The following is a 27,888-nucleotide window of genomic DNA, read 5'->3' on the forward strand; positions in this document are numbered from 1 at the left end:
TAGGTATCTAGACTTATTGAAATCTAGATTTTTGTGTGTGTGTGCAAACCAGTCTTATTTTTTTCAGTACTAATATTTAATGTAATTAGTTCAGTAATTCTTTACAATTTATTATTAAATTTTGGATTAACAAATTGTGCATGTATGTGTCTACATGCGTGATAAAAGAAAGTTTCTCTCTTAGGAAAACACCTTTTCTCTGTGAAGTGTTAACAAGACATCAGATTATTCAAAATTTATGCATATCCATAGTGGATGCCATCCATGGCTCTTAGATCCTTTTGTGTATTCCTAGATAATTTATTTAAAATGATAAATGGTTTTAATTAGCATTTAAACATCTGATTCTCCTAACTTCTACTTCTGTTATTGATTCTGTTTTTCCATTGTGCTGCATACTTTTCCTATGACTTTATAAAGGGAGTAGGAGTCCTGCACCTTCTAGAAAGGAATTTGGAGGTAACAATTTATATATGTTAGTAAGTCTGGATTTTGATGTGTTCACAATATTGACTGACATAAAATTCTCCTTTTAGACAAAGGATATTTAAGTCTTAAGGGTTAAAACATTGCTTCAAACTTGTTAAGAAGGAATTTTTTCCCCTAACATTAAAGCCTTGAATATAACTGGTTAGGCCATCAGTTTTCTAGATAGTTACTGCTTGGTCTGGTTCACTCATAAAATTCAACAACAGCTCTATTTCAGTGAAGAAAAGTGTGATACATAGTCGACAAAGAGGAAGGTTTGGTATTGGGAAGACCTAGATTCAAGTTCCATCTCTTATAGACAGTGGCTCAGTGACCCTGAACAAGTTATTACTCTTGGTACACTGAACATCTCGGTCTCTTTAAATTGTGGCATGGCTCCTAATCTCTTTTGGTAGAAAATCCTCACAGAGGATTACTTCTACTAATGAAATCACACATGTGAATAACAATAAAAAATCATTACAGAGTTTTATATAGAAGAACATCTTAAGCATCAAATAAATCTTGCCTGTAATAATTTTTGATTCAGAGTTTTTATTCCATTACTGAAATGCAAGAATTTAAAAATATTTTTATTGGACTATTATTATAAACAAGCATATTTCTTTTTATCATCTTCTACTATAATTTTTTTTTAAAAGCCCATTAACTTTAACAAAACACTAATAAAATCTTCCTTTTTTTTCCTTCTGGGTAAGAAAGTAATTTCAAAGACTATTCATATGCCATTACACAAAGCAAATATTTTGACCTTTTCAAATTTTTTATCACCACATATCCAGCATTGAATGTTTGTGATTATAGAAGAATTAAGTCGCTTATAGTATGTCATGCAATTCTGTTTAAAAATCTTTAAATTCTTAATATTAGTTTGAAATCTAAGATGGTAAATTTTGCATATCTTTATTGTGACTAGTCATAAATCATGTCATTTATCTCCTAAATCTTAAGAACTATGTGCTTTTATTTTTTTTATTAGAAAAAATGAAGAAAGAACAGTTAATCACTGTTAGCAGTGTTACTTTTAATTAGAAGTTTCAATTTCTATTGAAACCACACAAAATATTTTAATTGGAAGAAAAATTTTAGATAGTTTGATTCAATTTTCCAGGAAAAGAATAAGAAAAAGTACTATACTATAAAAGAAAATTTGCACAAGATATTTTATTTTTTATATTGTATATATCAGGATAAGCAAAAAGAAGCTTATGTTATAAAAATGGCAAAAGAGCTTCCTTAACACATTTTCTGCAAAGTATAACTCTAGAGAATTTCTAGTTTCCTCATACAGAATATTAATATTACCTATGTACCATTGCCCTCATATATTATTTTCTAGTTAAATTTCATGTACATAGAACATTAATTCAGGGAAGAAAACATGATAAACATAAAAAATTCTTTGAGTGACTTAAATAGAAATTTTTAACTCAGTTATAATAGTGAATATTTTTAATCTTCATATTTATCACTCAGTGGAAAAATAATCCTACTAATGCAATGCATTTAGGAAAGAGTTCTCATGCTTTTTAAGAGTTTAACAAACTCTTTAATTCTTTATCAAAATTCACTTTCTAATATATAGTCTCTTAGCAATTCAGAATGACATAGCAGCATCACTCAGGCACTTATTCCTTTTATATAAACTGATCATTATTATCATTTAATGTTAATGTTGGAAATATAACTTTAGTCTTATAAGAAATAAAGTTGACTCTTGGTGTTTTTCCTTTTAAAGAATAGGACAAGCATGAAATAAAATATTCTTTGTCCTTGCTATTCTGTAAAATCTTATATAGAAATATATAAGGCTATTGAGGGTTAGAAGCTAGAAATAGGTATCCATAAATGTTATTTCAACTTGGTTTGCCATGATTGCCTTAAAAATATTTAAAACAACAAAAATTACATTATTAAAAAGTGTGTTTAGTTTAGAAATTATTTTAAATTGTTCCCCTTTTGTGCTTGCTTTCCATATTTTTCTGCTTATGCTATGCAATATACAGCTTCTATTCTTTCTCTAAAAAGGTCTTGGAGGTCCTCCCAGCCCTGGGGTAGCTAGGCAAGAGATGGAAGGTAACAAGACTTTTGCATTGTAGAAATGTGTATCTCATTTTATCATCTCTGAACATTGCTTTCCTGTATCTGAAAATATTCTTTTAAGATTCTGTCTTCATGTTTCTCATTTTTGTGTATTAACTTCTTATTTTTTAGCCTTTTCAGAATTTGTCTATTTATCTTTCATAAAATACCAATGCTACTTTATTAAAGTTTTCTCATGTATTTATTTGGAATCCTTTCCTTTTAAATGTTACAGAATATTGCTATAATAAAAGTACTTATTTTTTTTCCACACAAGTTAAAGATTTATGAATATGTGATATTAAGAGGAAGTTTTTTAAACTAGTCATTGTATTTAAGCCATCTAATTAAAAGTCCTAGAATATAATATATAGATAATGTAGGTGGCTTACATAAATAACTTTCTAATGTAAGATAGCTCTAATTGTTTCTAAGCAGAAATTTCATTTTAAAAGACTAAACTTTGGTTTTGAAATTTACAATTATCAGAAGAGAAGAAAGTGGGCAGATTTGGTCCAGAGTCTTAGTTCATAGATCTTGTGCTCTGATAGTTTTTCTCCTTCTAGCCTATTTAAATATTTTTCAGATTTCATCTTTCATAGTTATTTACACTCGAGCCTGCTTTAATGCTATTTGCTCTTGCTATATTGATAAAGCAGATTCTTCTTATACCTCATCTGGGAGACTTAATTATAATGATGCTAAACAGTCATCATTATGACATGATATTATTATATTGCATGAACCCCAATGATAGTGTTATATATTGAGACTCCAGTTTAATTTTATATAGTATATATACTATATATAGCATATATATATTATAGTATATATTGTATATTATAACATATATGTAGTATATTATAGTATATATGTATATTATAATATATATAATCATATATAATTTGAATAATGCAGAACTTGCTTAAAGGAAAACTGTGTTTGATGTGGCCTAGAAAATGACCAGTTACAGGTACTGTTAATTTATCATTGTACTGGAGGATCAAGTATTAAGAAAAATCTTCCCTTGAATAGGTCAGAAAACTGCTATGAATGGCACTGGGTTTTACCATGAGTACATCTGTGTCAGAACCAAAAGCCAAAATTGTGTGCATTTGTCTTAAAGGATTTTTTGAAATGCACGTTCTAGTTTTTCCATATTGCAGAATGATATCTGAAAAAATACTGTCAAAAACCAATTAACAGAATTGGGTTAGTTTTGTCCATTATAATAATTTTATCTAAAACAGGCTTAAGAAATTTCATTCATTCATTTCATGCCCTCAGATTTTTCATTTAATTAGAAGTGAAATTATGCTGTAAAATATTATTCTCAAGACTGATTTTCTCTTCTTTCCTGTTCAAAGCACCCAAAAGCCCTGGAACAACACGAAAAGATGTTTTAGGTAAAAAAAAAAAACACAGAGATCAAAAAATCTTCCATATAAACTTAGACCATAAAATAGATTTTTAAAATATGTACTTTAAAAAAAACTATATCTTTATATCTTTATTTTAGGACGTAATCAGCCCTCACCTCAAGGAGGACCAACAAGCCCAGGAATTGTTGGGTACAATGCAGCAAAGCCGGTATGAATTAAATTCTGCTTAATTTACTACTGAAAGTCTTATAAGACAAAAAAAATACCAAATAAATTAATTTAAATATATGGTTAAGTGCCATGCCAGTGAAATTATAAAAAGCTAGGCAAAAATAATATCAGAATTCATTTGGAAGAACAAAACCTCTACAATTTCAGGGAAGTAGTGAAAAAAGTGTGAATGAAATGATCATGGAATTATCAGGCTTCTAATTTTAAAAAAGTAGTCATTAAAACTATTTTGTTAAAAAGAGAAAAGCCAATCTGTGGGTTAAAGTCCTATAAGCAAGAGACAGAAGCAAGTTCAAAAAGAATTGTAATATATATTATTGTATATGTTGTTTATAATTGTAATATAAATATAAGAATATAAATTACTGTGAGAAGAACTCCTCCTTTTTATATGAATTTATGAGAAAACTAGAAAACAACTAAAGATAAATTAGGATTAAACAAGCATCTTATGCCATATGCCAAAATTTGCTCAAAATGGATACACAGCCTGAACATAAAGTCATATTATTTAAAAAGTTATAAAATAATGATATTAGATACCTTTTTTTTACTTAATAGTATTATATTTTTCCAGTTACATGTATAAATAGCTTTCAGCTTTCATTTTTGCAACATTTTGACTTCATATTTTTTTCTCCCTCCTCTTTTTTCCTCTTCTTTCTCCAAGACAGCAAGCATTCTGATAAAGGTTATACATGTACAGTCATTTTAAACATTTCCATATTAGTCATATTGTGAAAGAAAAACAAGAACAATTGGGAAAAACCATGAGGGAAAAACCCAACAAATAAATTTTAAAAGGTGAAAATAGTATGCTTTGATCCTCATTCAGTCTCCATAGTTTTCTCTCTAGATGTGACTAGCATTTTCCTTCCCAAACCTATTGGAATTGTGATCACTGTATTGCTAAGAAGAGCTAAGTCTTTCATTGTTGATCAATATATAATCTTGGCTGTTATTGTGAACAGGGTTCTCCTGGTTATCTTCACTTTACTCAGCATCAGTTCATGTTAGTCTTTTCAGGTTTTTCTGAAATGCACCTCTTTATCATTTCTTGTAGAACAGTAATAATACATTATATTCATATATATTAGGTATCTTTCAAATCAATGACTAACTGGAGAAGTCATAAAAAAAGGATAGAAAAGACCATGAAAGAGAGGCAGACAATTTTGACATCAGTACATATAATTTAACAATTTTAGCACTAGTAAAATCAATTACTATATATAAGTAAAGGAGAAATCGTAGAGGGAGAAGATCAAATGAAAAATCAGTACAGGTCACAGAGTATTGAAAATGAAATATATCTCCTACTTCGTTACAAAGATGTATATAGAAGACCTACTAGAACAGGATATTATGTATATCGGCAGAGCCACTAGACTAGTTTTTGTTTGTTTGTCTTTGTTCTGTAAGGGTGGAGTAAGAGATAAAGTACAGTGCTGAAACAGTTGGATTGTACAAAGATGTCCTCAATAAAATGTATTGATCACATGGTAGGGGACATAGCTTGGCAGCAAGGTGATAGATTCTAAGTGTGGCATGAGGCAGGCATACATTTTCAGACATGCCCAGTGTGTTGATTTGTTTTGCTTAATTGTTCTTTGTTGCAAGGGTGAGGTCCTATATAGGGAGTCATTGAGAATGCTGGCAATATTTTTTAAACTTTTAAAAAATAAAGCAAATCAAAATAGAAAAATGTGTAGGGAATAAAAGATGACTAGGAGAATATAAAAAGAAGTATCTGGGATCTCCTTAAGTGTAATAAAACTAGATACTTTGGAGAGTAGAGAGTTGAGAGCCATTAGTAAAGTGAGGAGTTAAGTTTATGAGAAATTTGTAATTTGGAAAGTAATTAGAGTAGAGATCTAGGAACTAAGAGTTAGAATAGAACAAAGTAACCATAAAGGGTAGGAACTCAGTTTAGCATTTATTTTTATTTATTTTATTTCTTTTAATATTTTATTTTCCCTGTTACATATAAAACAGGTTTTTTTCCCAGATTCTCTACTTTCCTCCCTCATCCCTCACATTGAGAAGGCACATGTGAAATTCTGCAAAACATTTCCATGAAAGTCATGTTGCAAAAGAAAACATAGATTCTACCTCCCCCAAAAAAATTCTCAAGAAAAATAAAGTTTAAAAAAAAAAATGAAGAGGTGCTCCAAATCATTATTGATCAGAGAAATGCAAATTATGACAACTCTGAGATACCACTACACACCTCTTAGATTGGCTAAGATGACAGGAAAAGATAATGACAAATATTGGAGGGGATGTGGGAAAACTGGGACACTGATCATTATTGGTGGAACTGAATGGATCCAGCCATTCTGGAGAGCAATTTGGAACTATGCTCAAAAGATTATCAAACTGTGCATACCCTTTGATCCAGCAGTGTTTCTACTGGGCTTATATCCCAAAGAGATACTAAAGAAGGGAAAGGGACCTGTATGTGCCAAAATGTTTGTGGCAGCCCTGTTTGAAGTGGCAAGAAACTGGAAATTGAATGGATGTCCATCAATTAGAGAATGGCTGAATAAATTATGGTATACAAATGTTATGGAATATTATTGTTCTATGAGAAAGGACCAACTGGATGATTTCAGAAAGGCCTAGAGAGACTTACATGAACTGATGCTAAGTGAAATAAGCAAAACTAGGAGATCATTGTACATGGCAACAACAAGATGATATGATGATGGATGTAGTTCTCTTCAACAATGAGATGAATCTAACCAGTTCCAATTGTTCAGTAATGAAAAAGATCAGCTACACCTAGAGAGAGAACTCTGGGAAATGAGTGTGAACCACAACATAGCATTTCCATTCTTTCTCTTATTATTTGCTTGCATTTTTATTTTCCTTCTCAGGTTTTTTTCTTTCTTTCTAGATCTGATTTTTCTTGTGCATCAAGATAATTGTATAAATATATATACATATATTGGATTTTTAAAAAGTATCTTTACTCTGTATTCAAACACAATCAGTTGTTTCTCAGGATATGGATAACATTTTTCAACATTAGTTCTTCAGAGTAGTCTTGAATCATTATTTTTTTTTAAAAAATAAAAGCTGAAAATACTGTGTTGTGATCCTCTTTCTGGATATAAATGGCTTCTCTCCATCATAAGTCTAGTGGAATTGGTCTGAATCACCTCATTACTGAAAAAAGCCAAGTCCTTCAGAGTTGATCTCAGATCATTGTATTGCTGAGAGTAGCAAAGTCATTTACAGTTGATCATCCCACAATGCTGCCATTACTTTGTTACATTTCATTTTGCATGAGCTCATAGAGGCCTTTTCAAGGTTTTCTGGGAGCATCCTGCTCATTATTTCTTATAGAACAATACAATTCCATCATAATTACATTTCACAATTTATTCAGTCATTTCCCAATTGATGGGCATCTCCTCATTTTCCACTTCTTTGCCCTGAGAAAAGAGTTGCTATAAATATTTTTGTTCATATAGCTATTTTTCCCATTTTAAAAAAAATCTCTTTTAGGATACATACCCAATAGTGGTACTGTTAGCTCAAAGAGTATGCATGATTTTATAACTCTTTAGGCACAGTTCCAAGTTGCTCTACAGAATATTTGAATCAGTTCACAATTCCATCAACTATGCATCAATGTCTCATTTTTCCATATCTTCCCCAATATTTGTCATTTCCCTTTTTCTGGCTCATTAGCCAATCTAATAGGTATGAGATAGTATCTCAATCAATTCAACATTTATTAACAACCTACTGTTTGCCACGACAATAGGGCATACAAAAACTAAACAGTCTTCCTTTCAGAATTCTTACATTCTCCAAAGAGAGTGTAACATGCACATCTAACTAATATAAAATAATTTCAAGAGGTGGGAATTAAATACAGAGTAAGGTAGGAAGGCTTTGAATACAAGGACAACCTCAAGCTGAGGTTTGAAGAAAGGTAAGGACTATAAAAAGCAGAGGGGAAGAGGAACATGTCATTTATATCTATCTATCTATGATTAATGTTTAAAAGTTAGTAGGATAAAGTGCTTTAACTCATGGCTATGTCTAACTATTGCAAGTTGATATGCTAAAAGAAATATTTTTGGTGTATCTCAAGGCTTTTTGCTTTCACAGATTTAGCAAAGCAGATTGTGTAATGAAAGGTAGTCCCTTTCTATGAACAAGATCTAACAAGACCTCATTGCTTTTCCCACCATGATGAAATCCTTTTCCCCCATATCTTCTGCATGCTAGCAATCTCCTAATTTCTTTTTTAAATGTTTAAAATGTTAAAAATTAAAATAACTGCTATTTTGCAATAACCTTCCCCTCTAAGAGGGTTTTCCTGTATAATAAGTGCAGTTAGCCATTGCATTCATTTATTTTATATTTTAAATTTATTCTGTCTTGCCCTACCAAGCTCCAGTCTTAGATTATTCCTATTATCCACTGCCTTGGCTCCTATTAACATGCTTCTGAACAAAGCTGGAAAAAATCACAAAGCCATGCTGTTTGGTTTCACTGCAAAATTATGTTACATATCTCAACTGAACCTTCAAGTTATAAGGCAATCTTTTTATAACACCCTAATCAATTCACTTTCTTGCTCCACACAGCACTTTTTTAGACCTTTTCATCATTCCTCCAACTTGTAACAGCTTCCTCTCCTCAGGCCTTTCAACTATAGAGGAAATATTAAATGATTTCACTGAAAAAAATGAGGCCATCTTGCCAAGAATCCCTCTTCTCCCCTCCTTCTTATCTATCATCATGCCAGTCCCTTCTGCCACAATCTCCTCCTTCACCCGTTTCATATAAAGAGGTGGCTCTTCTCTTTACCAAAACAAACATGCACAAATGGTCTCATTCTACAGCTTCTTTTTTTTTTTTTTACATTAGCATATTTTGGTAAACTAGTTTATTTAAAAGAAAAAAATTTTCAGAATAGTTAGCATATTCTTACTGATATCTACATAGATATAAAGAGCTGATAAAGAGAGCAAGCAAGATTTGTCCCTCAAGTCTCTGTCCTGGGTACTCTTTTCATCTCTTTCTATACTGTTTCATTTGGTGATCGAATCAAGTCCTGTAAGTTCAATCATCATCTGTTTGCAGATGATTCTCAGATATTTATCTAACCCCAACCTCTGATTGATGAACTTACTTCTCCAATTATTTATTGGATATCTGTAACTGAATATTCCATAAACATCTTAAATTTCAGAAGTGAACTCAATCTCCTTCTTCCAAAAACCTTCCCATCTTCCTAATATCCCCATTACTGTACAAGACACCACAGTCCTAGTTTCCAAAATTCACACCTACATGGCATTTATAATTTCTCAACCCCAATAATTCAAATCCTATTGATTCTGCCAAATCCACTTGGATATGTCCCCTTCTCTCTTTTATCACTGCCACCACAATCATCAAATGACTCCTTTTGATTGACCTTCCTACTTCAGCTCATTCTCCACTGAGCTGACAAAATGACTTTCCTAAAGCACAGGTCTAATCAGGTCACTCCCTGATCAACCAAATCCACTGACTCTCTGTTGCATCCAAGATCAAATATAAACTCCTCTGTTTAGCTTTTAAAGTCAATAGCATCAGAACCCATCTGTCCTCTTCTTGTAATTTATTCCCTTCCAGGTACTCTGCTGTTGAGTAACTGATCTTTTTGTAGTACCTCACTCCATTTCCAAGCCTTGGGAGTTTTCCCTGACTATCTCCCATGCCGTCCCTCTTCATTTTAGCCCCTTGGCTTTCCTGGCTCCCTTAAGTCTTAACTGAAATCTTACTTTCTATAAGAAGGCTTTCCTATTGCTCTTTAACTGTTTGTACTTTCTGTGTGAGATTCTTCATATTTTAATTCATTCTTGAATGTGCGTATGTAAAATTTTTTGCACATTGTAAGCTCCTGGAGAACAAGAACTGTTTTTGCCTTTCTTTGTATTCCTCTTCCATCCTCCCCCCTCCCCCCACAATGCCTGGTACATAGTAAGAATTTATAAACAAGTACTTGTTAATTTGACTTGACTCATTCCATAACTTTTATTGAGAGGAGAGAAGAGGCATATTTATTTCATCATTAATTCTCTGGAACCATAATTGGTCATTTTATTAATCTGAGTTCTCATGTTAAAGAAAATATTTATAATGAAGTTTGTGCTTATTTGAAATATTAATTTCACAAGTTTTTCATTTGCATTAAGATTATCCCACCACGTGCTGGAGTAATTAGTGCACCACAAAGCCTTGCCCGTGTTTCTGCTGGGAAGCTCACTGCTGAAATCCAAAGTAAAGCAACTGAATTACCAAAAGGTGACTACTTTAGAAGTAACCAGTTTTCCCTTGTTTTCCTTTTAACTCTTTGATTGATGTTTGCTGATTAAATGAAAGCCATAACAATAATGAAGGAAGAAATTTTCCAAACCCTAAAATTATCTATATTCTAAAACATTTTTTATTAAGTGCCACAGACTAAAATTGTTACTTCTTGGGAAAAAGGGACCAGGATGTCCCATAAGTATTGTATTGTACAGAGGAGAATCAAACACTGGGTCTCTAGAAATTGATAAAACTTCGACTATATTTTTAGGTTCAGCTTTACTCCCCGAACCACTAAAGCCTCAGACTGTCACTCCTGCCCTGCCCTCCTTTACTCTACCTGTTCAAAAGCTTCAGGAGCCTCTTATTCCTATAACATCAACTATGCCTCAACCCACTTCTCAACAAAATCTTGAAGCACCACCACAGCCACCGCCACGTAGCAGATCATCCCATAGTTTGACCCCTGAATCTGCTTTGCATCAACAACAAGTAAGTATATGTTAAATATGTTATCTTCAGTATTTATTTTTGTCTCTGTACATGATCTTCATCAATTTGATATAGAAAGCCTAGGTTTTCCACAAAGAAGGTATTTTGTAATTTTATTTACCATAAATGGCTATTCACTAAGTGTCTGTTCTGTGCAGCAGACATTAATTGAGGTAAAAAAAAAAGATTGGATGTGATATTGTCCCTGCCTTTATGGAATTTGCAACCTAATATGAATATGTGACACATGCACAATTAAGATTTATAAACAAAGTACTAGGTGAATTCTGAAAAGGGACATTTCCTTGTGAAATAAGAGAATTAAGGCAAACTTCATGGAAGAAGTAGTGTTTACTTTTTTTTTTTAAGTTACCAAAACTGCAGTATCAACCTTAGAATTAACATTATTTTAATAAAAGAAGAAATAATTTTGGTTTTATTTTGTATGCTTTGACATTTGCCAAAATTACATCCTATGATAATACTGTTGCGTGTGATTTATGAGATCTCATTAATTAGTTATTATATAATTTTGACATTGAAAAGTTGTTAACCCTTTTATCTTTGCTTTTGTTTCTTAGGAAAACAGATTTGAACCATTTAAATTTAGTATTGCCACCAAGAATATATTACTTTTTTTTTATAATAACTTTTTATTGATAGAACCAAGAATATATTACACTAAATATTTAAATAGATCATTGATCACATTGATTGAATAGTTCCCAAGATACAGATTACAATCTATCCATACCTACACATACTTTTCTATGTCTCATAAATCAGCCTTCATTTTTCATAAATGAATCGGATAGAGAATGTGAATGAATGTTGGATCAAACATTTTCAAGGTTGTCAGTTTCAAATGAACAGATATCAGCAATAGTTTGTGGGGATTTTGGCAAACTTTTGGAGTTATTGGGCCAGCTTAAATGGATGGGATGAAGAACAGTAGACATAGTTATAAAAGTGAAACAGAATCCAAACTAGGTATATTACTGATATCTCATCAAAACCAGTACCTTCATTTACTCCGATTTTGTAATATTTTTATGACAGGCTGTCTTACCCAGGTATATGGTGGATGGTCATTGAGATCCTTGCTCTGCCAAAGTAATTTTCAGATTGAAAAAGTTTGAAGTTCTCTAGTATTAATATATACACATACATACATAAGTGAATATACATGCACATATTTTCAGTCAAGTTGAAATTTATTATTTTTAGGTTTACATGCAGAGTAGGTTATAAAATAATGGAAGTTAATGTTTAGTGTTTTAAACTATCAGATTTTAAATGTACTGTTTCATTTTATCTTGGAAATGCCATCTTAAGCAGAAAGAAATGTAAGAACTGTTTAAAAGTTTATCCTTAAATTTTGGCATAAATGAAAAATTCACTTACACATGAGATTGCCCATAATCAATTTTACAAAATCATATACATTTCATTTATGTTCATAAAATATTCCACATCATGTTTCTGTTGAAATTTCCTTAAAGGACATGTTTGTGAAACTTGCCTTATCTTGTGGAATAGTTGAGAGGTTACATGGGATGATGGAAAAAGTGCAGGATTTGAGAGCAGAAGAAACCTAGATTCAAATCTTTTTTTGACATTCATTAAACATTTAATCATTTAATCTTCCTCAGCCTTATTTTCTACATTTGTAAATTAGACATAGTAATATCCATAATAAGTGGCAGTGTCGCATAATGAATAGAATTTCTGAGTCAGGAAGACATGGGTCCAGCATACTAACTGGGTAATCTACATTTTATCTTTGGTCTCTGTCCTACCATAGCCATACCATGTTTTATGCCTAATGAAAAATGACCCACACTATGGTTCTAGAAATTAACAGGTCAAAGACTTCCAGGGATAATGGCACATCAGGAAGGAACACTTTCAGAAAAACAGTAACAGAAAAGAAAAAATAAGTAGTCATGGCCAAAAGTATAACCACCTCATGAGATCAATATAGTCTTAGTGTAATGAAGTGATTGAGAGGTCACAGGAGCTAGGAGCTGGCTAAAAATGGCACTCGGAAATACAGTATTTTTAGTTTATAAAGAAAATCAGCTACCAGAACCAGGGGTGAGGAAGTCATATCTGGCAAATATCTTCAAGGTTATATTTGGAAACACAAGTTATATAATTAAATTTTAATTCTCTTGATTGCAATTTGTTTCTCAGCTTTAGGCCACTATCTCCTTCCTCCTTCTACCACCTGTTCTGTATTTCCCAGTCTTTTGGCTGCTATCCCTTCTTCACAGAGTCATCCACCATAAGTAAAATCACTTTCTGATGCCTAGGTGTCCCACTACCCACTCTTTGACTTTTATCCATGAATTGGACAAAATAATCAGTTAGACAGTATCTTACCCTATCAGGTCATTCAAAGTCCCAATCTCAGATGAAGGTGGAGACTGAGACCAAGATGAGTAGAAAAAACCATCCTACCTTGAGTTTCCTTTTCCCAGATCTCATCTCTAATGGCTTGTTTCCTTGAGGAACAAATTACGGCAGAGACTCAATCATGGCTGCAGCAGCATCCTTTCTTTCCTGTCCCTCTCAAATGGGCTATTCAAAAATCCACTATTTAGCCTCTTGATTTTTGTTCAATAGCTAACATGGTTTCATTTCATTTCAATTTAGTTAATTCTTAAGCTAGCTTTTTAATGGCAGTTAGTAGCAACTAGGGAACAGTGAAATGGATGGTGTTCTTGCCTTCCTGCTTCTTCCTTCAGACTCAACATGCTCACCACTCTGGGTCTGTGAGAGCTCCACACTTAATATATTGGTTATGTTATAACAATTAAGAGCAATGCTAAGCTACCTCAATAATCAATCAGTGACCTTTCCTTTGCCAGTGTCATCTTTCTTAAAGCTGATTTAAAAACAAAAATAAAATTTCCTTTTATTTTTATTATTGAATTGTTTTAGACTCCTTGTGACCTCAATTGGAGTTTACTTGGCATTTTCTTCTCTAGCTCATTTTTACAGATGATGAAAATGAGGCAAACAGGGTTAAGGGACTTCCCCAGAATCACAAAACTAGTATATTTGATCTTAGATCTTCCTGATTCCAGGGCCAGCGCTCTGTGTATGCACTGAGTTGCCTCACTGCTGTATTATGCCACCAACCTTCTTTTTCTGGATTACAGCACCCCTGAGGAAACATTTCATGAAGATCATAATGTATTGCAACTCTTCCCTCCTGCCCAGTGTTTCCATCCAGGACCTATCCAAATTGCTGAGTTGTCTGTCAAGAAGTACACCCCCTTTTCAACACAACTTATATAGGATGTCTTATAACCAAAGGAGCCTTGAGATTTTAACCAATCAATAAAGCAAATGGGATTCTGTCACCTAATTTGGAATTTGATAAAACTACATGTTTTTAAAGAATAATATTAGATTATGGTGCTGCATAAATGTCCATCCAGGCCACTATTTTATAATTATAATGAGGGGCTGTATAGTATGCCTTTAGCATATGGTTCTGTCAGCCCCTAAGGATCCAAGGCCTGGGTAGAACAAATAGGGCCCACTATTCATTCAGTCTTAGCTTTAGACATCAAGTTTAAACCCCCTCATTGGAAGGATGAAGAAATTGCAACTTAAGAGAGCTGAAGTGATCTGTAATGATGTAAGAATTCAGACTTTGACATAAATAAAATTTAAAAGAGCAGTGGAGTTGGGAGGGAAGATAAGTTCAGTTTGAGACATTTTGGATGGATGCCTTTAAACATCCAGATTGAAATATCTTCTAGACAGTGTAGAATTGAAACTCCAGAAAGAGGCTAGGTCTGGATAAATAGACCAGTGATATAATAAATCTATAGGAACTAAGGTGATCTCTAAGAGAGAATGTGGATAGAAAGAGAGAAACACCTAGGACAAAGTCTTGGGTAACACTTCTCACAAGTTGAAAGTAGGATCTAGATAATGAATTAGCAGGAGACTAAGGAGCAATTGATTGGATATCTTCAATTATCTTCCTTTTACTCTAATAAGGAAGAAAAATGTATAATATATTTTAGAATGATTTCTTTTCAAAACTATGGAAATAAAAATATTTAAAGAGATAGGGTTCAGTCATCCAGAACATTTACTCAGAATGCCATAAATTTTGGCAGTTATGGACATGATATTGGCCTTATCTCTTGAAAGAATTTTTTTTAGAAACATGTATGAGTCAATTTGTTATTAATAATAATTACTAATATCAAATAGTATTTTAAGGTTTTCAGGGCACTTCACATCTATTAGCTCATTTGATTCTCAAAACAACTGTGAAGTAAGAGCTATTATTATCCCCATTTTACAGATAAAGAAACTGAAGCACAATGATCAAATGATTTAGCCATTTGATCATATAGCTAGTGTCTAAGGCAGGATTCACAATCAGGTCTCCTTGACTCAAGGACATTCTATCCATTTGTATTTTCTTCACTTATATTACATTCCTTATCTTCCTATTGATAGAGTTCACCCAACAGACAAACAAGTTTATAAACAAACCCAAAATGAGGTATCCTCTCTGAAAACAACAAAACTCAGTTCTTAAGTTGACAAACTATTCTTTGATCACCTCCTATGACATATGAATTTATATAGAATTATATAGAAATATGTTTATTTCTGTTGGAGGAGTACCTTTGCAGAATTTTCATGATTGATATTTTGAGAATTAAATAAAATGTAATTAAAGGAATGAACATTTTCTCTCCTCACTTTTCTCAACAAAAGGTGGAGGAGAAAATATTGTTGAAAAGACTGCCCTTCAATATCAGTTTTCTTGTAAAGTTTTTAATCATCCCTTTTTCTGCCACTGCCCAACCAGACCCCATTCATGTGGTTATACAGTAAATAATCTGAATTGTGACAATTGTTTCTGTAATGTATTTCTGTTTAGGGCAGCGAATCCTAGGAAAATATTTTGAGCTTTGTTTGTAAACTTTTCTGTGTTAACTAGCCAAATTAAAAAACATCATCCCTTGAGAAGTTCACTTCCCCAGTATAATCATGTAGGTTTTTATGTAACCTGGTTTCTCTGTTAAAATAAAATAATTATAGATTGCAGGGAGAGGGGAAGGCCTATGGGCTCTTAAGGCTTGCTCCTCTTCAGTTTTTAAGATCATCTAGAATATCATATCTTTTAGCAATGACTTTGAATTAACCATATCCAGAGCACCAAAAATTATTAAAATTCCTAAACATCATGTTACTATTAAAGTGGATTTCTCATATAGTCCTCATATAGTCTTTTTTTAAGTAATAGTTTTTTTTTTAATTTTCAAAATACATGCAAAGATAGTTTTCAACATTCACCCTTGCAAAACCCTGTGTAAAAAGTTTTTCTTTTCCCCACCCTTCTTAGCTAGACTGCAAGCAATCCAATATATGTTAAATATGTACAATTCTTTACACATATTTCCACATTTATCATGCTGCACAAGAAAAATCAGCTCAAAAAGGAAAATAATGAGAAACAGGAAAAAAAAAAGTAAGCAAACAACAAAAATGGTGAAAATACTATGTTGTGATCCACATTCAGTCTCCATAGACCTCCCTCTAGATGCAGATGGCTCTCTTCATCACAAGTCCATTGGAATTGGCCTGAATCACTTCATTGTTGAAAAGAGCCATGTCCATTAGAATTGATCACTATCTTCCTTATAATGGGTATCCATTTCCTTAACACTACAAAAAAACTATAAACGTTTTTGCACATGTAGGTTCTTTTGGCTTTTTTATGATCTCTTTGGGATACAGACCCAGTAGAGACACTGCTGGATCAAAGGGCATGCACAGATTGATAACCCTTTGGGCATAGTTCCAATTTGCTTTCCAGAATGGTTGAATCAGTTCACAGTTCTACCAGCAATGCATTAATGACCTAGTTTTCCCTCATCCCCTCCATCATTATCTTTTCCTGTCATCTTAGCCAATCTGAGAATTGTGAAGTGGTACCTCAGGTTTGTCTTAATTTGCAATTCTCTAATCAATAGTAATTTAGAGCATTTTTTCATATGACTAGAACTTTCATATAATCTTAACAGTTTGTATAAAAATTTTAGAGTTATCTCTTGAACCTGTTATTGCACATAACCTGTGAATATTGCTATTCTTTCATTTATTATGTGGTATGCTGTAGTATTGAAAACAGTGTTAAAGACTGAATTGTTAGGGCTGTTCTGATTTTCCTCCTAACTCTTTCCTTTGATGTTTGTCTCCTTTCTTAAAGCAGGAGCAATCGTCAGGGTAACAGGTATCTGACTATTTACCAATCTTCTATGTGCTCTTCATCTGTCCTGAAAGATCAGATGTATGAAACTCTTTTGCTTCATACATCTACCCATATTTTTTTTTAAATCACCTATCCACATTAATAAATATGACTATCATCATAAATCTGCCTTTCCTTTTCTTTAGCATTTTAGATTTTTTAGGAGTCATTTTAGTTATATTTGCTAGTGCTGTTTAACAATATTTTCCCCCACTTCATCTTTTATGAAAAGTTAACAATGCCTTAAAGAATAATTGTGAGAGAATAACTTGCTGGTTTTCAGAAAGCTTGTTTACCTAATCCATAAATGCTTTCAGAGTTAAGATTATTTAGATGTAAAATTAATTGTTCTGTCAGGCTGCTTATGGAGAATGGAATTTTCTGGTAACAAAATTTCATTCTCTTAATACAAAAAAATTAGAAAATATTATTTAAAGATCTTTCAAGAACTTTGTCTTTCATAAGAAAAATAGTTCTAGTATGACCTAGTTTAGATTCTACTTCATTTACAAATCTCAATGCAATGAATGGTGTTGTGGTTGTTGTTGTACTTTGAAAATTACTTAACTGATAATAGGTAGAAAGATTGTGCCTATGTCAAATTGCATATGACCTTCATTTTTAGTTCTAAATTTGCTTCCCTTAAACATGAAGATTTACATGTTGATGATATTCAGCAAAAATTTTGATACAATTCTAAAATGTATGTATCTTCCTCTATACTATCTACATTGTGAGTCCTTATTATGTGTTATGAGTAGGGGTCCCAGTCCCAATTTAGCTAATTAATTTATTTTAAGGATTTTTCTTGCTTATCTATGTTTACGTACCCCTATGATACAATTAATTGAGGTGACTGATTAATAAGCATGTGGCTGACCACTGCCCATCCACAAACAAAAGAAAATTCAAATCATTAAAAAAAAATTTTTTTTCTCTTCTTCGTTCCAGGCTTTATGTTACTGTTCACCAAAATTTGAGCTTTCACTCTTATAAACAACTTGACTTATTTGCCTAGAATATAGGCCTGAAAATCCCTTCCTTTTTTAATTTTCTTTTTTTGCATCTCCACATGATGCCCCCTAACGGGCAGCCTGACCTTTGTCTCAGCTTTGACCTCTTCTTCTAACTTACCTTTCCCTATACTACATATATTTCTTTATATTTGAAGTTGGCGTAAATACCATGTGCTACAGAAATGGGTGAGGAATTTAATAATTCTTAGATACTTTTGAAAAGAAATTAATAATGAGAGATTGATTTGTTCATTTTTTAGGACATGGTTGCTCTACGGCTAAGACCATAAAAGTTATTTACCTCATAGGCCGATTATGACACATTCCCAGCTTCTACCAGCTGAACTACAGTTGATGACAAAAGGGCACTCACTAGTATAGGATAGTGAATACATTAACATTAATAAGAGATTAATCTTATTCCGTTTGACCCACAGAAACAAAGATAATGAGTAGAAGTTATAAGCAGTTATATTTCAATTCAGTATAAAGAAGATATTCCTAACTAAAGATCCTCAAAATGGGATATGCCACCTTATGAGAAAGTGATCTTATCATAATTGGAATCATTCAAGTGAGATGTTATAAAGGAAAATTCATCATTTAGTGAAGGTTTAGGGTAATTTCTAAAGGTTTCTTCTAACTGATCTACCTTTTCTATGAATCCTTTCACCAGAATTTGAAAACAATTCAAGGTCATGTCTTTTGTATATTAAGGCAATAATATAAACCACCATCAGTGGTCTGTTCATGGTCAAGGGTTTGGTGGACTTATATCTATTTTAAAATTATTTCTTTTTCTAAAAAGTCTGTTATCTTATCCTTTAATATACTTTAATGTTTTAAATCTGAGGAAGATCCCTAAGAGGTCTGTGGCATTTTAGTTCTAAAAATGAAATCTTGCCTTTAAAGTCAAAAGCTCCTTCACAAAGCAATTCATCTGCTCTCAAAGATAAAGGTAAGAAGTGCATTGACTTGGGCTTATGATCCTAAATATGCTAACATACTAATTTTCATTCATATGAAATTTCATATTAACATTTATATTTTTTCATATGAACAATGAAACCACAACATCAGTATAAATAGATGTTGAGAGATTGCTACAAATGACAGTACCAGCATAAGATCGTTCAGAATATAATTTCCTTATTTTGTGGCTACCGTTTGGACAGCTAGTAGCTTAAGCAAAGTAAAGTTCCTGATATTATTTGTTACCTCTCCATTTGGTTGTCAGTATTTGCATGAATGAAGTGTTTCCATCTTTTTTTAAAGGAAGTTTTAACAAAAGATTTACTTGGTGGGCTGGTCAGAGGGAACCAATAATGTAATAGAATTTCAGCCACATCATTTCACAAAGAATAATGAAGCATGGGAAGTTTTTTATATTAGTACTCAGATTTCTGAATTGGCACAAGGAAATGAGGAACATTAAGAGAATATGAGGAATAGAATGGGGGAAGGTAGTATAAAATCCATCTGAAATATTCAGCATCTTTTTTTCTATTTCAGATAAAAACAGATGAAGAGTATATTAAGTATCAAACACCATTAAACAGTGACCTTTCGTTTAATCTGTTTGCTTCATCAAAGTCTCAGATGTATATTCAAACATTACCAGTACCTTTAAATGAAAAGGAGTTGATTAAGTCCCCTTCCACATCACAAAGCTTTACATATTTCTCGGATACTGAAAATTTCATGCCAGAAATGCCACCTGTCCCAGCTCGGAGCAAATCCCAGGAAAATAGAAAAAATTCCTCAAACCCTTTTGATACTAACTTAAAGAAGACAAATCCTTTTACTGATAGAACTTCTCTTGGAAATCCATTTAGTTATGACTCTCAAAAATCTCAAGTAATTTCTTGTTTCTCTCGAAAAGAACCTGATAACAGTCCTTCTGCCTCTTCATATATTCTAAGTCCTAATGTAAACAAGACTTCATTTCCTGAGGATGGATTTGAGGACAGTTTCGATTTGCAGAGCACATCTTCAGCAGTGAAAAGCCTCAAACCAAAAGACTGGGTAACTTTTGAGGAAGATAATTTCAGTGTAAAACAGAAAACACAGGACAATGCAACAAAATTGAATAGAGCAATTTCAGCTGGTTGTTCACCCTTACTAGACACTCAGTCTACTTCATTTCATGACTCAGACTGGAATAAAAATTCAACTCTTCCTTTTTGTACGTTGCCATTAAGAAGACCACCTAAGCCTCCTGCCCCAATAGTAATGCCTAGCCCTCCAGCTCCTTTAGATCCTTTCACTCCTTTGGCATCTAAGACTTCATCAGCCATAGATTTACAGAAAGATAATGTTAAGAGATGAAAGGTTTTTTGGGCAAGATATATCCCCAAAATTGGGCATTAAAGTTACACTATGTGCAATAATTAAGTGCACTGATATCTTCATGAAATACCACTATTTAATGTGTACAAGTTTCAATATGTATATTTTGGGAATACACAAAGATAATTTTCATTATAAAGTTGAGTTTGTTTATTGGGATAGGCAGCCAAAAATAATTAGTTAGTAATCCCAATTTTAAAATGCTTAAAGCTACTTTTAGGAATACTACTTATTCTTCAAATGATCTCTTATTCTCCCCCTCAAAAGAATATGAAAAAAAAAATGATAATTTTCACCTGACATAGTCATAAGCCCTTTCATACAGATTAGAAACTGATATTTATGAATATTTACCAAAGAACTGCCAAAAGTATACTGCAAAAACATTTGACAGGTATTTTTTTTAATTATATAACAAATTATTTGCATTATTTGTTAAATTCATTTTATTTATATGGCATAGATTCAAGGCAGATTTTAATTACCTTCAATGCCCTTTTGTGTCTATTGTTATAGAATGAAGAAGATTGTAACTATAACTGAGACACTTTATATTTCATTTCAGTTATGTGGAATATTTTCATTTCTTGCTTCTTAAGTTTTCCTTCCCCAAATTGGGAGAAAAGAAAAAAAAAACACATTAAAGAACTCATTTTTTTCTGCCCCTAAGTTATTGGTTTCTCTTCAGCACCTCAGTGGAACCAGAAATTCCCTGCCATGGGTGGTTACCCAGACTACTTTGAAAATCTTGTGGTTCTTTGAAAATATCTGGAAAGACAATTGTTGCATAGTTTAATTAATAGCATTTTAACTCCTGGTCTTAAATATGAGTCTCTCCTTGCTTTTGGTTAAGGTACATTTTACCCCACACCTATTCTCACTGCTATATTTGCTAATTTAGTTATAAAACATCGCTTCCACCTGACCTCAATGCTGATGAAGCTCTTTTGAATGGAGGATGTAATCCAGTACTACTTTATCCCATTAAGAGGATACTAATGTGGAGCCCCAAGTCAGCTGTGGATTTTATCTCCTGCAGTGCACTGCCATTTTGCAATTGATTTTGCTTCCATTCTTTTATCAAAAAATGAATGTGCAAAATTTATACAAAATGTGGTATTTTGATAACATTGAGTAAACTCAAGCAGAAAATTCCTTTCATAATACTTCTGTTGCAAATATAAACTAAAGTGATCTTTTACCTTATTAAATTGTCTCTAGTATGCTTTTTAAAATAAGCATAGTTTATAAAGAAGTACCTTTTTTGCCATGTCACAGTTTATTTATTTAAAGATGTGCATTAGTCAAGGAAAAGAAAGTAAGACTCACTTTTGTTGGTATAATTTCAGAGTTTGTCATAGGCAGAAATAAGATAAAAAGCATAGATGATTGTGTCATTCAAAACACTTATGGGAAACATTATGTAAAAGACAGCTTAATTCGTAAATGTTATCAAAATACTATATTTGTAAAAGTAATTCACACTTCTCTTAGCAGCCAAGATCTGCTGTTAAATAGAAAAGAAACCCTAGTGGATTTTATATTGTGCTTTTTGTTGTTGTTGTTCTTATCTGAACAATAGTATTTGTACATTTTCAGCAGCAGTATTACTATAAGCAGTGTGCTTCAAAATGTGAATTAACGTGTTAAAATTGTGGCTGCTAACATCTGTGTAATGATCAGTGTTCAGATATACTCTATATTAGCAAGACAATTCTTTGAACTTTGCTAGTGCAAATTGAAAATTCTGTAAGCAGTGCTTCCTGTTGGATATCTAATGATAAAGTGCAGTCTAAAGTGTACGTGCAGCTCATCATTTAACAGGATAATCAAGTTTGCAGATTACTAAAAATTCAGAGTTTATTGGATTTAAAAGGTATGCTGCAAGTAGCTAAAATAGTATAATGTGTATTAGCAAAATAACTAGCATTTCTTTAAAAAAATACTAAATTGAAACAAACACTAAACTTTTCACTAATTCTTTGTCCTTTGTGGTAAGTTGCTATTTATATGTAACAATGTTATTGCTTATGTGGCACACTATTTATAACTATACACTTTACAAAACTATCATATTAAAATGCAGTGGTATGTGACATTCTGTACATATCCTGTGAAATGTGGCATCTTAATTAAAAATACCTGTCTTTACCATGTTGATCACTTTGCTTAAAAACAGATATTTTAGAACAAGAGTTCAGATACTAATATACTTTCAGGAGTTTTCAAAACAATTTCTGTGATAATTAGTGGAGACCAAGTAAATTTATTTATCATATGTGAACAGTAGTAACCCACTTATTCAACAGTAAAATATTCCTACCTTGGATCTAAAAATAAAGAGAAAATTACTTTTGGATAGCCAAAGGAGCCCCATGCCATTTATTCAGTAAGAAAGACCTTCAATTTCACACTTGATTCTTATTTTTTAGACATAAGCATGATTATTTAGGCAAACTGAACTGGTTTTGAAGGATGGAAAAGAACATAAAGAAGTTTGAAAAGGCAACCTAATTGACAGAGGAGATAATAATTACATTCCAAGATACTAAAAACTAATTGGTATGTTTTTTTAGTCACTGTCTTTGATTTTGGAAAGTTTGTGGAGAAGAGCATGGGTTATTCCCCATTTTCAAAACAGTGAAATTTGAAAACCATAAGTAATATATTGATTGAATTAATGGTAAATCCTAAAAAACAATCATTAAAGGGATGGATAGTGAGAAAAACATGATCACAAAAAACTGGTGTGGTTTCATTAATAATTCATGCTGGATACTAAATCTCATATCCTTTATTGAAAGTCATTAGGCTGTAAGGAAGAGGGAGCACCAGTAGATAGAGCACCAGCTCTGAAACCAAGAGACCCTGAGTTCAAATTTGGAATCAGACACTCACTAGGTTTGTGACCCTGGCCAAGTCACTTAATCTTTTTTGCCTCAAAATCCCTACATTCTCCCACCCCCAAAGTCATTAGACTGGTAGATCAGGTAATAATGTAGAAAAGAAATAAGCTAAAAATTCTCTTATTACAATAAAATGAACAAAACTAGGGTATATTAATAATTTTTGTATCTTTGGGCCTGTTTATTGTTTACAATTTAGTTGAAATTCTATTCATTATCTGCCTACAGAGAAATTTAGCATTTTCATCACAGCTATTGTATTCTTATTAAAATCTTGCAAAATATCTGATCCCCTTGACATTGACTTTCAAATATTTTAATGTAGCTCCCCTCTCATTGTTCCTTGGTCAGGAAGAGAGACACAACCTTGACACAGAGGTGCTTAAATCAAAGTCAAGGAAAAATAGATGCAGGACAAAGACTTTATATTCTTTCCATACTCCCATTGCAACTTCAGTGGGCTAAAGAGGTTGGTAGGTGTCAAGACAGCTCCCCACCAACAAGCATTAGACCCAGACAGGATTGATCCTCTGGAATTTTGGTTCACACTAGATTGGAAATTCCACAATCAGACATTGAAATTCCCAAGTTCATTCTATATGTTGCAATTTCCAGACTTAAAAGGCTTTCCAGACTTTATGCTTCTTTGGCCAAAAAATCAAGGCAATTAAATGTTCTAGAACATCTCTAAGTAAATCCAGCTTTCTACTATATATACCACTCTGTTGTGTGGAGGTGGGGGTGAGAGATGGCAGGATGGGAGGGGTTGGGAGTTCTAAAGCCGAAGTAAGTTAGTTGGCATACCGTGCCACTTGTTATAGATGGCCATTATATCTAATTTTTCTAGTTATTTACTGTTTGTTTAAAAAATCTAAAAAAAAAAAAACCATGTAGAGTGTAGAGTTCTGAAGGAAGCCATGACTAAGTCAGTGTCATCAGATCTTATTGAAAATCAGCCAATTCAAAAGGAGCATTGACTTTATAAAGAATGGGGCTTTTATTTGTCCTTCGTTCTTGAAGATCAATCATGGCATCAAATAATGCCATGACAAGCAAGTGCTTGGATTTGATGGATGGGGGGAGCTGTGCCTCACCTTCTTTGGAGCCATTTGGGTCCAGTAACCAGATATAGATCAGGACCAGTGGTGGCGGCCCTGGATGTGGTGCAACATCTGTGCCTTTTTAAACTAAGATCTTTCCCAGGTCTCAGTTTGTCTGAGGCAACCACCCATTGGTGATTAAGGCTACGCAAGAAAAGATGGGACTAGAAATTCGGAGAGCCAGTCTTTTTTTTTTTTTTTTTTTTTTTTTTAAAGGATAAGCAACAAGTATCACTTTTAGAAAGGGCCACCATGATTCTTACACTTTAGAAAGAAAACAGATGCAAAGCAGATTATTGGTTAAAAGCTTGGGAATTATTTAACACCAATTACAAAACACTAGAAGCAGGAGCTATTCTGCCTTCTGAACAATTCTGTAAGCTTACACACAATATAACCCAAAGAATCATATCACTTGGCACATTTTGCCACTGCTAAAGACTCCCAAAATATATTGATAACCATTTCCACCTCATAATTTAAAATTACTCCATGAAAAAATCCACCTCTAACTTAAGGTGCCTTTTTGTATTGTGTCATGGATGCTGCTATTATATGCTAGGCACAAATGGTCTCAGTAATTAATTTGAAAAAGAAACTTGTTTTGCTCTCAGAAATTTTCAACTACTGATAGGATTAGTTCTATATGGTCATGCATTTTGAAGTCTTGTATTGAGACCAACAATAGTTACTGATTAATTGTAAAGAAATCACCACTTATATTTAGCTTGACTCTTCAATATCCCCATATTTTACTATTCTCCTGAAAGATTAACATAAACAAGGGACTAAGAATAGCTCTTCACTGTGGCCATGCCTGGCCAAGAGGCTATTTGCCCTCTTCTCTCCCTCTATTTTTATTTCTAAAAACTCAACTCAATTGTTAAGAAAGACAAGGAAAGAAATCCTTAGCATGAACAGTAAGGTTTTCTTTTGACAACTTTGAGAAAAGTAAATATGCAACCTCTCTGAAACAGAAAGTTTCTGAACAGGTCCAATTTAAAGATACAGCAAATTGATTATTTTTCATTTGAAAAACTGGATGCTCAGCATTGTAGAAAAATCAATTTCAAACAAAACATAATCAAACTGTCAGAACTTTCTAAATACCAAATAATGATATAGTTTCTACATTGGTGGTTACATAAAGTTTTTCCCCCCTTTATATTAGTAATCCAGCAGATATGGTATAAATATACCAATAAAATGAAAAAAAAATATGCAGCAATCTCGGAGAGCCAGTCTTGACTAGCTTTTGAGAGCCCATCGTTATTCAGTGTGAGCGTTTACACCTTAAAAATCAGTAATAAATACGAATCCGTACTTGATTTTGTTGAATACCTAGCTTTAAGGTGTTAACACATTAGATTTAAAAGCACGGTACTGTTTCGGGAGCCAGTTTAATATTTATTACATATTAATTTAATTACCAGCACAAGCCTGAATTGCTAACTCTCTAGAGATGGCTTGAGCTCAACAGCTGAGAAGTCTCAGGTAATGAAAATGTCAACAAATTGGGGGCTAAAAATAATAACTGACATTTATATTCAACATTAAAGTTTGCGAAGTGCTCTACGTCCATTCTCTCTTTTGAGCGTCGCAGTGTTGATGGAGGTAGATCTAAAAATCCACACTAGTATATTAGAGAGGTTTCTCCCTCCACAGCCACCCGCTACGTGGGGGTTAATTGAATGTACCAACCGAGCCAGGTAAAACAAAATGGGAAACGCATTTTCGGCTTTGATCAGAGAAGTGAACGGGTCTATGGGTGCCTTAACATGAAGCATATTGTTATTTCCTTTTGTCTTCACGACAACCCCGAAGACCCGTGAAGCGGCTGTCATTCTTATTTCCCTTTGATAGACGACGAGGACGTGGGGAAGAAGGGAGAGAATGTTTGTGCGGGTTTCGGAATGCGGAGTTTGAGGGTGGGAGTGCGTTTCTGCAGCCTCCTTGGTCCTCGGAGCAGCCAATCCCTGCTTCTGCTCTCAGGCCGAGAGGGCGGCGCAAGAGAGCCACAGCGGGAAGAAGAAGGTGGAGGCGGGGAGAAGGCGTAAGGTTACACTCGTGTGACGTCACCTCCGGGATCTGGGAGGCGACGGACCGTCAGGTAGCGTCTCCCTGATGGCGGTGCGGAGCAGTTCTCATAGTTCCTGGTCTCGGAGACGTTGAAGTGGTGGTAACGTTTTGAGGCTTTCGTGATCCCAGCTTCACTTAGAAAGACGAAAGCAGAGGGGAGGGAGGGGCTTCCTCGGAGCGGACGCGGCCTCCGCGGGGCACCGTTTCTCCCATTCTCCCGCTATCCTTGGACACTTGTTGGAGTCGGTCGCCCTTAGCAACCGATAGTTCCGGAAGAGCGGGTGGCGCTTTTCTACACTTTTCTCGCTTCCCCAAATTGGGGGATCGCACCTTCAAACCCCTCTTACTGCACTTCCTGCGGCCAACACTTTGACACACTTTGACCCCAGAATCAGGAGATCAGGCCTTTCGTTAACTCCGGTATTATTTCCGATAACGCCGATCTGCGCGTGCGCGGCATCCTGTACGGTACCAGAAGAACTCCTGGGGCAGTGATGGTTTTTCTCCATGTAAAGAGGGGCGATGAGAGCCAGTTTCTGCTGCAGGCTCCCGGCAGCACCCCGGTGGAGGAGCTCACCTTGCAGGTCACCAGAATTTACAATGGGAGGCTCAAGGTGGATCGCATCTGTTCAGGTATCCGCGGCAAGATAGACTTGCCCAGCCCCGCAAAAAACCTACTTAGGGTCTTCCACCCTACGCAGAAATAGGAGTCATCTGTTGTGTTGTTGACTCCTTTTTTCTCCCCAGTAAAAGCGTGGAGAGCTAGCCCCTAAATCAGCAAGTCCCGTCTTGTGCAGTCTCTCATATATATTGACCAAGTGACTTGTACAAGTCAGTTTTCCAAAAATGTTAAGTTGCAGAACAGATGGACCTCAGAGTGGGTTAGGGGGCAAGCCAGTATTGCCCACAGAGGGTTCCCTATGACAGTAAACAAAAATTAACAAGTGCCGGCCAAAGTATACATACAGATTTATCTATGTAAAGATCTAGATTTATATAGATAAATTAAATCTATATGTCTATATAGATTTATTTAAATACATTTCCTCCTCTCCTCCAAAAAAAAATAAATGGAGAAGTCTAGTTTTAGAGCTTGGTTTGAGTCCTATATCTTGATATATATCAGCTTTGTGAACTGGTAAGTTT

At 33.7% G+C, this 27,888-nt stretch overlaps 2 protein-coding genes across 9 annotated transcripts in view; both read left to right on the top strand.

Moving 5' to 3' along the window:
- SYNJ1 (synaptojanin 1) overlaps positions 1-22,808 on the top strand; it is a 119,655-nt gene extending 96,847 nt beyond the window's left edge. For 2 of the 7 annotated variants that reach the window (XM_051984958.1, XM_051984960.1), the window contains exons 26-32: positions 421-459; positions 2,518-2,565; positions 3,939-3,977; positions 4,091-4,161; positions 10,391-10,499; positions 10,777-10,997; positions 19,821-22,808. In XM_051984958.1, coding sequence (XP_051840918.1) covers positions 421-459; positions 2,518-2,565; positions 3,939-3,977; positions 4,091-4,161; positions 10,391-10,499; positions 10,777-10,997; positions 19,821-20,636 — 1,343 coding nt within the window. In that variant the 3' untranslated portion in view covers positions 20,637-22,808. Of the gene's footprint in view, positions 1-420; positions 460-2,517; positions 2,566-3,938; positions 3,978-4,090; positions 4,162-10,390; positions 10,500-10,776; positions 10,998-14,164; positions 17,278-19,820 lie in introns of those variants that run through there. The other 5 variants (XM_051984961.1, XM_051984962.1, XM_051984963.1 and 2 more) reach the window with 4 other exon arrangements.
- The window catches only part of CFAP298 (cilia and flagella associated protein 298), a 35,103-nt gene continuing 18,120 nt past the window's right edge, over positions 10,906-27,888 (top strand). Inside the window, exon 1 of one of the 2 annotated variants that reach the window (XM_051984967.1) lies at positions 10,906-10,997. Coding sequence is in view for 1 of the 2 variants with exons in the window: in XM_051984966.1 (XP_051840926.1) it covers positions 27,237-27,375 (139 nt within the window). In the remaining variant the exon portion in view is untranslated. Of the gene's footprint in view, positions 10,998-25,925; positions 27,376-27,888 lie in introns of those variants that run through there. The other variant, XM_051984966.1, reaches the window with a different exon arrangement.

This window comes from Antechinus flavipes, chromosome 3 (assembly GCF_016432865.1).
Source record: "Antechinus flavipes isolate AdamAnt ecotype Samford, QLD, Australia chromosome 3, AdamAnt_v2, whole genome shotgun sequence".
Taxonomy (NCBI): Eukaryota; Metazoa; Chordata; class Mammalia; order Dasyuromorphia; family Dasyuridae; genus Antechinus; species Antechinus flavipes.